This window comes from Pelobates fuscus, chromosome 13 (assembly GCF_036172605.1).
Source record: "Pelobates fuscus isolate aPelFus1 chromosome 13, aPelFus1.pri, whole genome shotgun sequence".
NCBI classification, from domain to species: Eukaryota; Metazoa; Chordata; class Amphibia; order Anura; family Pelobatidae; genus Pelobates; species Pelobates fuscus.
The window spans coordinates 83,952,710-83,967,096 of NC_086329.1; the positions used below are offsets into that span (position 1 = coordinate 83,952,710).

Consider the following 14,387-nt stretch of genomic DNA (forward strand, 5'->3'; position numbering starts at 1 on the left):
AGCTCAAGCCACAAGGTTTTGATTTGTAGAAACAAATGGTCTTTGGTTGTAAAAGTACCAGAAATCCCCAATGCTGTGCTCACGCACTTACACTTTCAATAGATTGGTAAGTACCACCGACAGATTTCCCTGATGAATAATCATTTTGCATTGGGAAACTATCTGTGAATGAGGGGGTCGCGCTCAGGCGTCCTGTGCAGAGTAGCTAATAGCCTCCCCCTCCCCCTTTCATATATTCCCCTAGGACTCCGCTTCACTAATGGAAGCATTTTAGGCCAGATCCTGTACATCTACTCAGGTTACAGTCAGCACAAAGGAAACAAACCAAAAGCTTCATGTATTATTAATTGACTTGAATCCCTGCTTTACTGCACCAAGCATGGATACGTCTCCCAGAATCCTTTGCAGGTTTTTTTTTTCCTGCTGCAGTGAATCTTGTCAAAGTACTATTTATAGAGACGAAATTATTAATAAAATAAAGAGTATTTGCATGAGCACCTCATGCATGCTACAGATTGATAAAAAAAAAAAAAAAAAAATTAAAAAGTCTGCTAGTTCAATACAAGCATCGAAATGACTAGTATTACGGAAACAATAACAGAAAATCCAGACAATCACATGAAACACAATGACATTTTCCACTTTCAGGAGATGCTAAATAAATAATACGCAAACTCACAGATATTCTTCATAAAAGTCTTTAATTTGGCATGAGCTGGTTCTCTTCGATGCCCCATGTGGCATTGTGAGCACAGTGAGAGAGACATGGAAAACCACAGACTACATAACAAACATGCAAATCTGTTTCCGAGACAAGCTACCAGTAGTGACATGTTTCTATACCCCCTCCCCCGCCCCCCCAATCATTAACCTCAATACATGCTCCTCAGAGCGAGATGCTACCACTAGACCAATCCTCAACCATTGCCCTCTTCAATACACTTTAACTTAGGGGGAGAGGTCCCTTCCCACCCTGTTCCTCAAGCACTTACGCCTTACCCCCTCACTACATGCGCTACCAGACTATGATGTTCCCACCCCACCCAATACATGACTTGTTCCTTAAAAGTGAGCTGTTACTAGTAACTGCAATTGTCAAGCATTAATCCCATTAAATGACATGCCCCTTCCCTTGATAAATTAAACATCCCCCAAGCATTGAATGCTCCTACTGCCCTCTTCCATTCATTCAAGCATAATCCCACTCCAGACGTGACAGGTACCCACACAACGCCTAAATTCCCCCCACATGCTCTCACCCTATGGTTAAAGTGCCTCTAGAAATACAGTGGAATTCTATATCCAAAACACAGCAACCCACATGGGGCAAGTACCCCATTGCTCCCCAGAAATAGAGTGAAATGGTCTGGACCCTCCCTCCCTAATATTCTAAATTGCTCCCCATAGTGTGGTAGACAATTAAGACACATGACAACCCCCTCCACAGGCAAAGAAAAGGGAAACACAGCAAACATGGTTAGTGATAAGTGTGATGACATTTGGGGAATTAAGTTCTGTCTTTAGTTACTGACAAGTATCAGCCCCACCACGAATGTTAGTAATTATTATACAGAATCCAGTGAAAACTTAAGAACCATTTAGCAAATCAACATTCTGGACAAAGGAAGCCCAGGCATCAACCAACTCCTTTCACATATATGCAGCCCCCTGTGTGTGAATAACCCCTCATATCCATTAGCCTTCAAGCACGAATCACGTCCATGTGGAACTTTGTACACGTCCTGCAGAACAGGCCTCTGTGATCTATTATATCCACACCCAGAGTGTAAATAACCAGTATACAGTATACATAAAACAAGTATCCATCCTTGTAGGGTGAATGTTTCCAGCATACATCCTCACTGCATTCTTACTGTGTGTACTTCGTAAGTTTACAAGTTTGTACATACTTGTACAGTCAGCATTTATCATCATAAAGTGCACACATTTTCAGCATTTATCCAAACGGTGAGTTAACAGCCAACATGTACACACCCTTGGACACACACACATAGCAAGAACACAGCCATCACATGCACATACGCCAGGTAAATTCCTCTTCTCCCTCCCTCCCTCCCTCCCTCCCCCCACCCCACCCCTGATATTTGATTTTGCCACTGGCACCCCACTCGGTAAGCGTAGTTTGACAAAGTACACGTGGTCACATGCTGCATGTTCTGCACAGACTGTCCTTATTCCGCGGTGGCACATCCATATAAAGACAGTGTTTATTTACACCCATTTCCACCTACAGGTCCCAAAACATTATGTGAAAACAGACACGTAAAGCAGGCGTTAATGAGGAGTATATTCCTCCAGGTCACACCCAGGACTAATGGGCAGTGAGGACTCCAGAGCGCTGACAGGTGCCCGCTGGTTAAGGCTTGAAAGCATTCTGAGCTGCGCCGGCTGCTGCGTTGGAAGCCGCGGTTCGCACGGCTGGGTTAGAAAACACGCCAGCTGCAAACTCTTCCTGTGCCTTCTGGAAACTGGCACCGGTCCGGCGGTAAATGGAGTGAACCTGGCAGAGAAAAAGAAAAAAAGATAAAAGAGAGGACCCTGTAAAGAAGTCCCACTGCATAGGCCACACGTGGAAGAGTGTCTGACATTGATTGTAAGCTTATTTGAGCAGGTCATTATGGGAGATCTGTGGTCTAGGAATTAAACTGTAGTCACAGAACCAGCTAGTGTTAATGCATCCTTTGTTACATGGTTATATATAACAAACTAGGCAACCATGTGTAATGTCAATCATGAGTTGCTATGGTATTGTCATATGTATAAAAAGGGGCCATTCATTCTTGTGAAGAAAATATAAATTTGCCTCTATAAATCAATGGTAAGCTCACACCTTGAATATGCTTTGCAATTTTTATGACACTTGAAAATGTGCAGACGCTGGCTACAAAATTAATAAGGGGAACGGAAGATTTTAGTTATGAAGAAAGGCTAACAAATGTAATTCTGTCTAGAATAGAAAAATGGCCCTTCAGAGGGGATAGGATAGCATTATACTAATATATTCAGGACCAATACTATTAACATCACAGATTCCATGGCAAGAAGTAAATTCGATTTTAAATACAGGAAATATAAATAAATTCTACACCCGACTTATCTTCACCTCCATATTGTACCTTGGATCCGAAAAGGGTAGTGTCACCCTGCAAGCTGACACAAAGCCTGCAAACTTAGAGCCAGTTATTAAAAGGCTCTAAAAAAGGTGAGCACCTATTTTTTACTCTATTTGGGATAAACTAAATACCAAAGCTCAAAATACTGCACCCAGAGGTTTCCGGTTTGTTTTTTTCCTTTACATGTACCGTTGTGAGGAATAAAAGGGAGTCAACCACACAAGAAAGGTACAGTTGTCTACCTTAACCCCTTAAGGACCAAACTTCTGGAATAAAAGGGAATCATGACATGTCACACATGTCATGTGTCCTTAAGGGGTTAAAGGCACAAAAAAGTGTTTAGAGCCTATACCCACAGAAAAGGCTCTACAAAAGGTGAGTTAATTTTCACTCACTGTACAAAAAAGTCACTTTTGTTAAAAAATTGAAAAAAATAAGAGTGCAATATTGTATATGCACCCCCCCGCCTACTTTGAGGGGTAAGTGTATGCTATGTTTTTTTCCTTTTAAAACACCTATATAGCGCTGTACGCAAACCAAGTGTTTGGAAGGTGGGAACACCAACCAGACTCTCAGTTGTGTTTTGGGGAATACAAACCACCGTCTGGAAATCTATTTATAAATGGGACTATACGTGGGAAACCATGTCAGACATTTAGACTGGAAGGAAGGAGATGTAGTCTAAGGCAAAGGAAAGGGTTTTAACAGTAAGAACAATAAGTTAATAATAATGTGGAATTCTCTGCCCGAATAAGTGGTTTTATCAGAGTCTGTACAGACTTTTAAACAGTGGCTGGATAAATTCATGCACAAGTCAGAATAATCAGGGATATAACATTTATTGGAAAAGAGAAAAATCAGTGCTAGGTTGCCACACAAGAAAATAATAGTAAGGCTGCAAACCTTAAAGGGGAGTCCCCTATAATCCCCTCATGGTAAGAAGTGATACAAAACAAAGAAAGGTTGCGCCTAAAATATACAGTAAAACATATGAGTGTATATAATAAGTAATGTAAAGTAGTACAATTTAATAACAAATATAGAATGAAATATAAATGAATGATTGGCAATAGTCCAAAACACTTATCATAAGTCCATAATGGTAGATGCCATGTATAAAAACAGGGATCCTGAGGCGTAAAATGGAGTGTGTCTTCACAATGGTGTACTTGAAATCCAGTGAAGTAATATGTGGAGAAAAAGACAAAAGGAACTCCAATGGCACAGTATATCGATGAAAAAAAGGGTATATAAAATAAAGTAAAAGTAGTCTTACTCACATTTTTCAGAGCTAAAACCTAGCTCTGATATAGCGAACGTGAAGTGGAATAATCCCCACTCAAGGATGTGCGGAGTAATATTGATTGGCGAGTGTCTGGCTCAGATTCGGCGTCCGAGTTAGTATTATTCGACCCAGGGAAGAAAAATAGAGTATATAGTGCTCTCTGTATGATAGTTAAAAGTATAAAAAGAGAATAAATATACTACTCACAGTATACAGAGCAGACTTGTACTGCTCAATGTAGGTAGCTTGGGTGGTATCATCCCCACCTAAGGATTCTCTAGGCTTCTCGTCAGGTGGACAATATATGTATAGTCAGGGTGAAAAAGAAAAGAAAATGGCTATAAAATGTTTTATACCAAAATTATTTCTTTATTTGTAAAGTAATAAAATTATTATCTATAAAGTAATAAAATTATTATCTATAAAGTAATAAAATTAATATCTATATCTATAAAGTAATAACATTATTATCTATAAAGTAATAAAATTAATATCTGTATCTATAAAGTAATAAAATAATTTCTTTATTTGTAAAGTAATAAAATTATTATCTATAAAGTAATAAAATTAATATCTATATCTATAAAGTAATAACATTATTATCTATAAAGTAATAAAATTATTATCTATAAAGTAATAAAATGATTATCTATAAAGTAATAAAATAATGTTATTACTTTATAGATAATAATTTTATTACTTTATAGATAATAATGTTATTACTTTATAGATAATAATTTTATTACTTTACAAATAAAGAAATAATTTTGGTATAAAACATTTTATAGCCATTTTCTTTTCTTTTTCACCCTGACTATACATATATTGTCCACCTGACGAGAAGCCTAGAGAATCCTTAGGTGGGGATGATACCACCCGAGCGCCTACATTGAGCAGTACAAGTCTGCTCTGTATACTGTGAGTAGTATATTTATTCTCTTTTTATACTTTTAACTATCATACAGAGAGCACTATATACTCTATTTTTCTTCCCTGGGTCGAATAATACTAACTCGGACGCCGAATCTGAGCCAGACACTTGCCAAGCAATATTACTCCGCACATCCTTGAGTGGGGATTATTCCACTTCACTTTCGCTATATCAGAGCTAGGTTTTAGCTCTGAAAAATGTGAGTAAGACTACTTTTACTTTATTTTATATACCCTTTTTTTCATCGATATACTGTGCCATTGGAGTTCCTTTTGTCTTTTTCTCCACATATTACTTCACTGGATTTCAAGTACACCATTGTGAAGACACACTCCATTTTACGCCTCAGGATCCCTGTTTTTATACATGGCATCTACCATTATGGACTTATGATAAGTGTTTTGGACTATTGCCAATCATTCATTTATATTTCATTCTATATTTGTTATTAAATTGTACTACTTTACATTACTTATTATATACACTCTTATATGTTTTACTGTATATTTTAGGCGCAACCTTTCTTTGTTTTGTTTTATATAACATTTATTATATGGGTTTACAGCTTCTTGACCCAAGGAGTGATCTGACCGCTATTCTGGGGTCAAGAAGGATTTTTTTTTTTTTTTTGATTGTTGCAAAATTGTAAAGAGCTTCAAACTGGGTTTTGTTTTACCTTCTTTCAGATCATAGGCAGAAACAGAAGTAACATGTAGCACGGTGCAACTTCTTGCTGGAAGTAACCATTTGAAAGAGGGTTGGAATGGATGCACATGGTCAGCAACAAGGTTATGGCTGCATTTACATGGAAGGACCTATTGTGTGCCGATAACATGTTTTCCCATCCCATTACATCACCACCAGCCGTAAACACTGACACAAGGGATTAATGGGATTTCTACATCCCAAATTCCACATCAGAAATACAGATTTGGCAGCCGAGGTGATGTTTTCAGAATTTAGTGATCACATTCCCACTGTAGCCTTGTCTTTCTGTTGACATAAGTGGAGAACGGTCTACTGCTTTCCATACCATCCTTGCATCCAATGACTCCAGATGAACTTGGTTCTCTACCTAGAAGTCACACTGAACAAATAACTAGCTGTGTGCAAATAAGGGAAGCATCAATTATCTGCTCACAGGAAGGGAAACATTTTATCAATACAAAATGTAATAAAAATTATATGCTGAAGGGGTACCTAAGAAAGTGGCTAGGGAGCGCAAAGGTTCAGCACAGACGATAAAATGTAACCTGTCTGAGGGAGTAACATAAGTGAGCTATTTATTAACTCCATAAAGTAATCCTGATTATACAAGCTACACCCATCCAACAGGGACACTCAAGTCTTACCCTCTTTAGCAAAACGATACCCAGCGCAGCGTTAGCAGAGAGTAAAAGTGCCACAATGATCATTAGTGCGGCTGCACCAACGTATCCCGTCCTCAAGACAGAAAGGGATGCTATCCAGCCGCTGAAATCCAAGAGAGAAAACAATTAGCACAATGACGTAAACCCCTCATTGAAGCCCAAGTGACTACATACATCATATGCCACAAATGTATACAGTTGTTGGTACCCCCGTTTTCTTGTTACATACCTTGCATGCACTATACCCCACCTTCCCGCCTCAAAAAAAGCATCCAGTTTGTATATACCTGAAGCCCCAGCCAGGGATCCCAATTGCCTGGAGAACGTACAAGATGTCTTGCACGAAGTAGATGAAGAAGAAAAGAAAAAAATTGAAGGAACTGTCACTCCTACAAGAAGAGAAAGAACAGGAATCTGAGTGATTTTGGCCCAATCTGTATGTACACAAAACATGCTATAGAATCATAGATATGCACCTGAATGCTTTGTAGAGGGGCCGGTACCAGCACAGGAACGAACAAGGAGTAAACATCAGGGTCCACAGAATGGAAAGGCCGAAACTAGAGCCTTGGGTAGAATCCACACAGAACCACGCTAGGCACGCCACGAAGTTCAGAAACAATGTTCCGGCACTAACTACAACAGAAAAAAGCTGGTCAGTCAACAACAAAGAATGACAGGATCACACACATAAATGCAGAAAGAACACCACATTTACAACCAGAAGAAGTGCCCATTAGGTAGTAAGTCACACGGACATGTGCAAGAAGCGTAAATCTGGAAGAACAATTCCCCATTACCGTCACCACCACCTCAAAACGCGCACACAGCCTGGTAAAGTAGCATGGCATGACACCACACCTACAGACAGTCCCAGCCTGACAGAACGTACACATTGCCACATGAAATGTCCGTTTCCCAGAGTACAGCAAGCAGCCACAGGCAGTGCCCACTTGTAAAGACACCACACAAAGCCAAAGTTGAAGTTTCCTGGCAGGATATCACTTACACAGCCACAGGTAGTACATAATGGACACCGTCTTTTGGAAGTCCTGTGGTATCTCCACACCGATATCTTGATAGAAGCAGGGCTTCATCGGGCAGAAGGAGGGCAAAGGGGGCCAGTTATTCTGCCTTGCTGTAAAAGAAGCACAGACCACACAGAATATTACGACCCAGTGCAGTATGAAGTCTACTAGTTACAAAATTGAGAATTGCTGCGAGTTCAAAATAAATTTTAAAAAAATGTCACATTTTGGACCAACATGTTCAAACTAAAAACAGAGCAAAATTTTTTTCCAAATGGGCTATTTTGCTATAAAATGTGAAATTCCAATTTTAGCAAATATCCCAGATAGTAAGCTTGGAACAACTTTCCTGCAAATTACAACCTTCTCATCCCTTCAAAACCCAACTCTTACAGGAAGAACCTCCCAACGCAGCACTCTGGAGCTCTCTTTCTCTACGATCCAACTCCTCTGCCTTCCGGTTTAGTTCCTCCTGACGCCGCAGTAAATCCGCTGTTGCAGCCGCTGTTGATTCCTTTACCAGAAAACAAAGAATAAATTAGAAATAATAATAATAATAATAATAATCTAGGCAAACATGGAATGACATAGCATTCAGAAAGGGTGTCTTCTCCTGGCTACAACAATTACAATTTAGAATCCCATAATATAGATGAAAGTATTAACAGAATGCAAACCACCAAAGGGCAGATAACTGGCAAGGAAGGGGTTACCAGAGGGGATGGGAGGATACAGGGACTGGCAGGTAAGGGGTTACCAGAGGGATGGGAGGATAACAGGGAATGGCAGGGAAGAGGTTACCAGAGGGATGGGAGGATAACAGGGACTGGCAGGTAAGGGGTTACCAGAGGTATGGGAGGATAACAGGGACTGGCAGGGAAGGGGTTACCAGATGAATGGCTAGATAACAGGGACTGGCAGGGAAGGGGTTACCAGATGGATGGCTGGGTAACAGGGACTGGCAGGGAAGGTATTACCAGAGGGATGGCTGGATAACAGGGACTGGCAGGTAAGGGGTTACCAGAGGGATGGGAGGATAACAGGGACTGGCAGGGAAGGGGTTACCAGATGAATGGCTAGATAACAGGGAATGGTAGGGAAGGTATTACCAGAGGGATGGCTGGATAACAGGGACTGGCAGGTAAGGGGTTACCAGATGGATGGCTGGGTAACAGGGACTGGCAGGGAAGGGGTTACCAGAGGGACGGCTAGATAACAGAGACTGGCAGGGAAGGGGTTACAAGAGGGATGGGTGGATAACAGACTGGCAGGGAAGGGGTTTTCAAAGGGATGGGTGGATAACGGGTAATGGCAGGGAAAGAGTTACCAGAGGGATGGTTGGATAACGGAGACTGGCAAGAAGGGGTTACCAGATGGATGACTGGGTAACAGGGACTAGCAGGGAAGGGGTTACCAGAGTGATGGCTAGATAACAGAGACTGGCAGGGAAGGGGTTACCAGATGGATGACTGGGTAACAGGGACTAGCAGGGAAGGGGTTACCAGAGTGATGGCTAGATAACAGAGACTGGCAGGGAAGGGGTTACCAGATGGATGACTGGGTAACAGGGACTGGCAGGGAAGGGGTTACCAGAGTGATGGCTAGATAACAGAGACTGGCAGGGAAGGGGTTACCAGATGGATGGCTGGGTAACAGGGACTGGCAGGGAAGGGGTTACCAGAGGGATGGCTAGATAACAGAGACTGGCAGGAAAGGGGTTTTCAAAGGGATGGGTGGATAACGGGTAATGGCAGGGAAGGAGTTACCAGAGGGATGGTTGGATAACGGGGACTGGCAGGAAGGGGTTTACCAGAGGCATGGCTGGGTAACAGCGACTGGCAGGGAAGGGGTTACCAGAAGGATGGCTAGATAACAGAGACTGGCAGGGAAGGGGTTGCCAGATGGATGGCTGGGTAACAGGGACTGGCAGGGAAGGGGTTACCAGAGGGATGGCTAGATAACAGAGACTGGCAGGGAAGGGGTTACCAGATGGATGGCTGGGTAACAGGGACTGTCAGGGAAGGAGTTACCAGAGGGATGGCTAGATAACAGAGACTGGCAGGGAAGGGGTTACCAGATGGATGGCTGGGTAACAGGGACTGGCAGGGAATGGGTTACCAGAGGCATGGAAGGATAACGGAGACTGGCAGAGAAGGGGAGAAGGGGTTACCAGAGGGATGGGCGGATAACAGTTACTGTGTTACCATCAGGATGGCAGATAACGGGGACAGGCAGGGATTGGGGTTACCAGATGATAGTGGTTGGCTGACAGGAGATGGAGGGGACGTGGTCAACAGTGGGTAGTGAGGTCGACTGACAGGGGCTGGAGGGGAAGAGGTTAAGAGTGGGCAGGGAGGTTGGCTGACAGGTTCTGGAATGGAAGGGGTTAACATTGGGTAGGGAGGTTGGCTGACAGGTTCAGGAATGGAAGGGGTTAACATTGGGTAGGGAGGTTGGCTGACAGGTTCAGGAATGGAAGGGGTTAACATTGGGTAGGGAGGTTGGCTGACAGGTTCAGGAATGGAAGGGGTTAACATTGGGTGGGGAGGTTGGCTGACAGGTTCAGGAATGGAAGGGGTTAACATTGGGTGGGGAGGTTGGCTGACAGGTTCAGGAATGGAAGGGGTTAACATTGGGTGGGGAGGTTGGCTGACAGGTTCAGGAATGGAAGGGGTTAACATTGGGTAGGGAGGTTGGCTGACAGGTTCAGGAATGGAAGGGGTTAACATTGGGTAGGGAGGTTGGCTGACAGGTTCAGGAATGGAAGGGGTTAACATTGGGTAGGGAGGTTGACTGACAGGTTCTGGAATGGAAGGGGTTAACACTGGGTAGGGAGGTTGACTGACAGGTTCTGGAATGGAAGGGGTTAACACTGGGTAGGGAGGTTGGCTGACAGGTTCAGGAATGGAAGGGGTTAACATTGGGTAAGGAGGTCCCTGTTAGGGATCTATAAAAGACCAGAGAGTGAAGAATTCGGCAACTCCGTCATCTTCTTTGGTAGATTGCAGCTATCACCAGTCCCCCCCAAAAAAAATAAATAAAGGGGGGGGGGGGAAGGAGAGGGAAGAATTGGGGCCAAGAGTTGTGTTCCAGATGACTGGGGTGCACCATAGCATGAGGAAATGTCCTCCTCCCTCGCTCAGAATCCAAAGTGGGCCTCTATACACAGAACTGCCATTTCCGTTTGTTTGGGTCCAGCCCAGAAAATGTCAGTCTCTAGTTGGCACTATGTACATTGTCTGAGCATAAACCTGCACTGATAACCTGGAGAGAAGACGCAGATTATATTAGAACATTATAGGAATGCGTCCGTCTAGCTGAGCTGCCAATCCCCGCCCCTCTTACTTCTCGTTGTGTGTTTTAAGTTTATTACATTAAAGGGTACCTATCACAGAACCTACAACTTATACTCTTTTGAAAGAGCATAAATTATGTTCTGTACACTGTGCTAGCAGATTAGCTAGCAAATTAAAGATTGGGAGAAAACCCCAATTAAAAACCAGGTCAATTTATTCGACAGACACTGTAACAAATTGGCAGACAAAGGTGATCCTTCTGCTCTCCCAACCATAGCAACCGCAGTGAATGTGCTGTGGTTGCTATGGGAACTTCCTAGCAGACGCCGCTAGTCCTGGTTTGAGGGTATAGGAAGGAGTGATCAACATTACTCCATTTTGATGCTGGCCATGAAGCCATCGCATGAACGTCACAGAGTAAATTTGCCCTGATCGAGGAAGCGTACCCAAGCAGGGCAAGTGAAAGGATACTGCAAGACAAGAGCGGGTGAACCGGAGGTTGGTATTACAGACGAGTAACACCCACAAAGCTGAGTACATGGTGGCACTGTATTGGAAATACAGTATATCTCAGAAGCTTGCACTAAATACATCACGAATCTCCGTGATACATAATGTACTCAATGCAATTGTGGCTGATTTATGTTACGTTAAAATGACAGATTCACTTTAAACAAAGCAGGTATTGCATTTTTTATTATGTAATATGTTTTTTCCCCCCAGGAAATTTCCCTTTTTTCATACTTTATTTATGTGCTGGAGATGTTCGCAAAGATACGATTGTACAATCAGTTAACCAGCAGACAGTCAAAAAAAAAATCTGTCTGAGCAGCCATGTTGGATTGAATTCTACTGGGTGATCAGACAAACTGCTGCCCAAACTAAATTGCCTACTGCTGCGGTTTAATTAAATGTAATGAATGTCATGTTTCAGTGTTTGCAGATAACACAAATCTAGTGAACGTAACACAAATTGAGCAGGATATTACTTTGCTGCAGAGGAATTTAGATAGATTGGGGTCTGGGCACTCAGATGGAATTTAATGTAGATAAATACAAAGTTATGCCCTTTGGGGTAAAGATTGCACAAACAAGTTACACCCGAATAGTAGTGAATTAGGGATAAGAAATGAGAATGATTTGGGAATTGTTATAGACAAACTAGGCGGTACATTCAAATTACTCTGGTTTTCAAGTACATCCTGGGGATGTTGCCTTAGCCCAACATCCAGGAGTGGTTACTATTTCGCAATTTAATGGTACTCATTGTATCTACCTCAGAAGGATGAAGGGCTGAATCCACCAACAATGTGCAATGTCAATCAGCAGTTGCTAGTGCCAGTACTTTATTGTCATGAATTAATAGGGAATTAAAGGGATACTCCAGAACCCTAGTGCTGTTCTCAGTTTGCAGAAGTGCTTTGCGTGTGAAGCGTTTATCCTCTCCCCCACTCCCCCCAATAGAAATTGGCACATTTATAAATTCACCTTGTTACACCCCAAAGGGTCCTGTTACTTCCTGGTTGTTTAGCTCAGTGGAAATAAAAAAACAGGTAGCAATTGCCCAGAGCACCTGCCTTGCAAAGACTGCTCATTGTGCTGCATTGTGATAGGACAGCCACAGAATGTCTGGGCGGGGTTAGAAGGGGAGGGCTTGTAAAGTCTGCAGACGAGAGATCTGTAACTTTTGTTACAGCAGTTTTAGGTATACCTCTTCAGTGAAAAAAAAAATGCATAAGTAAATGCTACTAAACGTTGATTTTTTTTTTAAATATTTTGGATTGTCCCATAAATTCTAAAGATGAAAATAGTTGACATTAATGGTAAATTTTCAAACTGGACAAAAGTGGTAAGTGGTGTCCCTCAGGGTTCTGTTTTGGGACCGCTTCTATTTAACATATTTATAAATGATCTTGAAGACAGCATTGAAAGTCATGTTTCAGTGTTTGCAGATGACACAAAACTTTGTAAAGTAATAAAATGTGAGCAGGATATTACTTTGCTGAGAAGGATTTAGATAGATTGGGAGACTGAGCACTCAAACGGCAGATGAAATCTAATGTAGAAAAATGCAAGTTATGCACAATGATAGTGTAGTGTACTAGGTATACCACACTAAAAGGATTTGGGAATTGTTATAGACAAACTAGGCAACACTATGCAATGTCAATGAGTATTTGCCAAGGAAGTAAAGTATTGTGCAAAAAAAAAAAAAAGGTGGGGGGTGGACATTGATTCTTGGGAAAAAATATATAATTTTGCCACTTTATAAATCACTGGTAAGACCACACAATTAATGAATATGCCTTGCAGTTTGTGGAACTTGTTGTAAAGAAGGATATTAACGCATTAGTGCAGAGGCAGTCTACAAAATTAATAAAGATTTAGCTATGAAGAAAGATTAACACATTTAAATATGTTTAGTTTAGCAAAAATGTGCCTCAGAGGGAATATGATAACATTATGCAAATGTATTCTGGGCCAATACAAACAAATTGTCTGGAAATCTATTCATAAACAGGACTAGAACACATTTAGACAGGAAGAAAGAAGATTTAGGCAAAGGAAAATGTTCAGATATAAAAATAAAGAGCAAAAAACAGGTCGCAAGAGAATACTGAGAACGGGCAGCAGCTGAAATAGCCTGCCCTTCGGTGGGTCCCCGCTCAGAACTCAAGCTGGTTTTAGCTCATCTTGTGCCATTACAGAGGGAACATCTCTGAAACATATCAGACTGGCCCCACCCATACGGGCTGTCCAGATCTGAAATACCAGCAAGTTCCCTCTGCATGAGAGACACAGCAACCCCAGACGATCGTTTCACCGAAGGGCAGGCTATTTCAGCTGCTGTCCGTTCTCAGAATACTCTTGAGACACGTGTTTTGCTCTCCAGAAATAATAATACTACTAATAATAAGGATGGGAAATTTTCTGCCTGAAGAGGTGGTTTTATCAGTCTGTATAGATGTTTAAACAGAAATTAAATAAAAGGATTTGGGTGCCTATCGTGTCCCTTTAAGAAATAACTTACCGTTGAAATCTTGTTACTTTTCAAGCAGCAAATGAAATACTGATATTACCACTACCCAAATGGATGGACTAGTTTACTAGTACAGCTGGAGGAACAACCACTGAGCGAGCCCAGCTAGAATGTGTTGATAGAGATATATATTTATCAGAAGAGGAGCATACAGGATAATAAGGAGGGAAGGGATAGTCCTGGTACCTGGGTTCCGTACGATCCATAGTTTTTGGGTTCTGTCGGACTCTGTTTCTTGATGGCTGGAGGAGGGATGTTATTTACAGGGACAGTAGGCAAGGTGGCGGCAGCCTGGCTTGGGGG

The 14,387-nt window shown here is 41.9% G+C and overlaps 2 protein-coding genes across 2 annotated transcripts in view; one reads left to right on the forward strand and one right to left on the reverse strand.

Annotated features, from left to right (window-relative positions):
- RUSC1 (RUN and SH3 domain containing 1) overlaps positions 1 to 14,387 on the forward strand; it is a 308,029-nt gene that overhangs the window by 22,440 nt on the left and 271,202 nt on the right. The window lies entirely within an intron of this gene.
- Positions 685 to 14,387, reverse strand: part of SCAMP3 (secretory carrier membrane protein 3) — a 19,366-nt gene continuing 5,663 nt past the window's right edge. Inside the window, exons 3-9 of the mRNA XM_063440102.1 lie at positions 14,271 to 14,387; positions 8,142 to 8,262; positions 7,730 to 7,858; positions 7,197 to 7,356; positions 7,008 to 7,109; positions 6,703 to 6,823; positions 685 to 2,521 (exon numbers count right to left, since the gene is read on the reverse strand). The exon at positions 14,271 to 14,387 is cut by the window's right edge and continues 30 nt beyond it. Coding sequence (XP_063296172.1) covers positions 2,378 to 2,521; positions 6,703 to 6,823; positions 7,008 to 7,109; positions 7,197 to 7,356; positions 7,730 to 7,858; positions 8,142 to 8,262; positions 14,271 to 14,387 — 894 coding nt within the window. The 3' untranslated portion in view covers positions 685 to 2,377. The remainder of the gene's footprint in view (positions 2,522 to 6,702; positions 6,824 to 7,007; positions 7,110 to 7,196; positions 7,357 to 7,729; positions 7,859 to 8,141; positions 8,263 to 14,270) is intronic.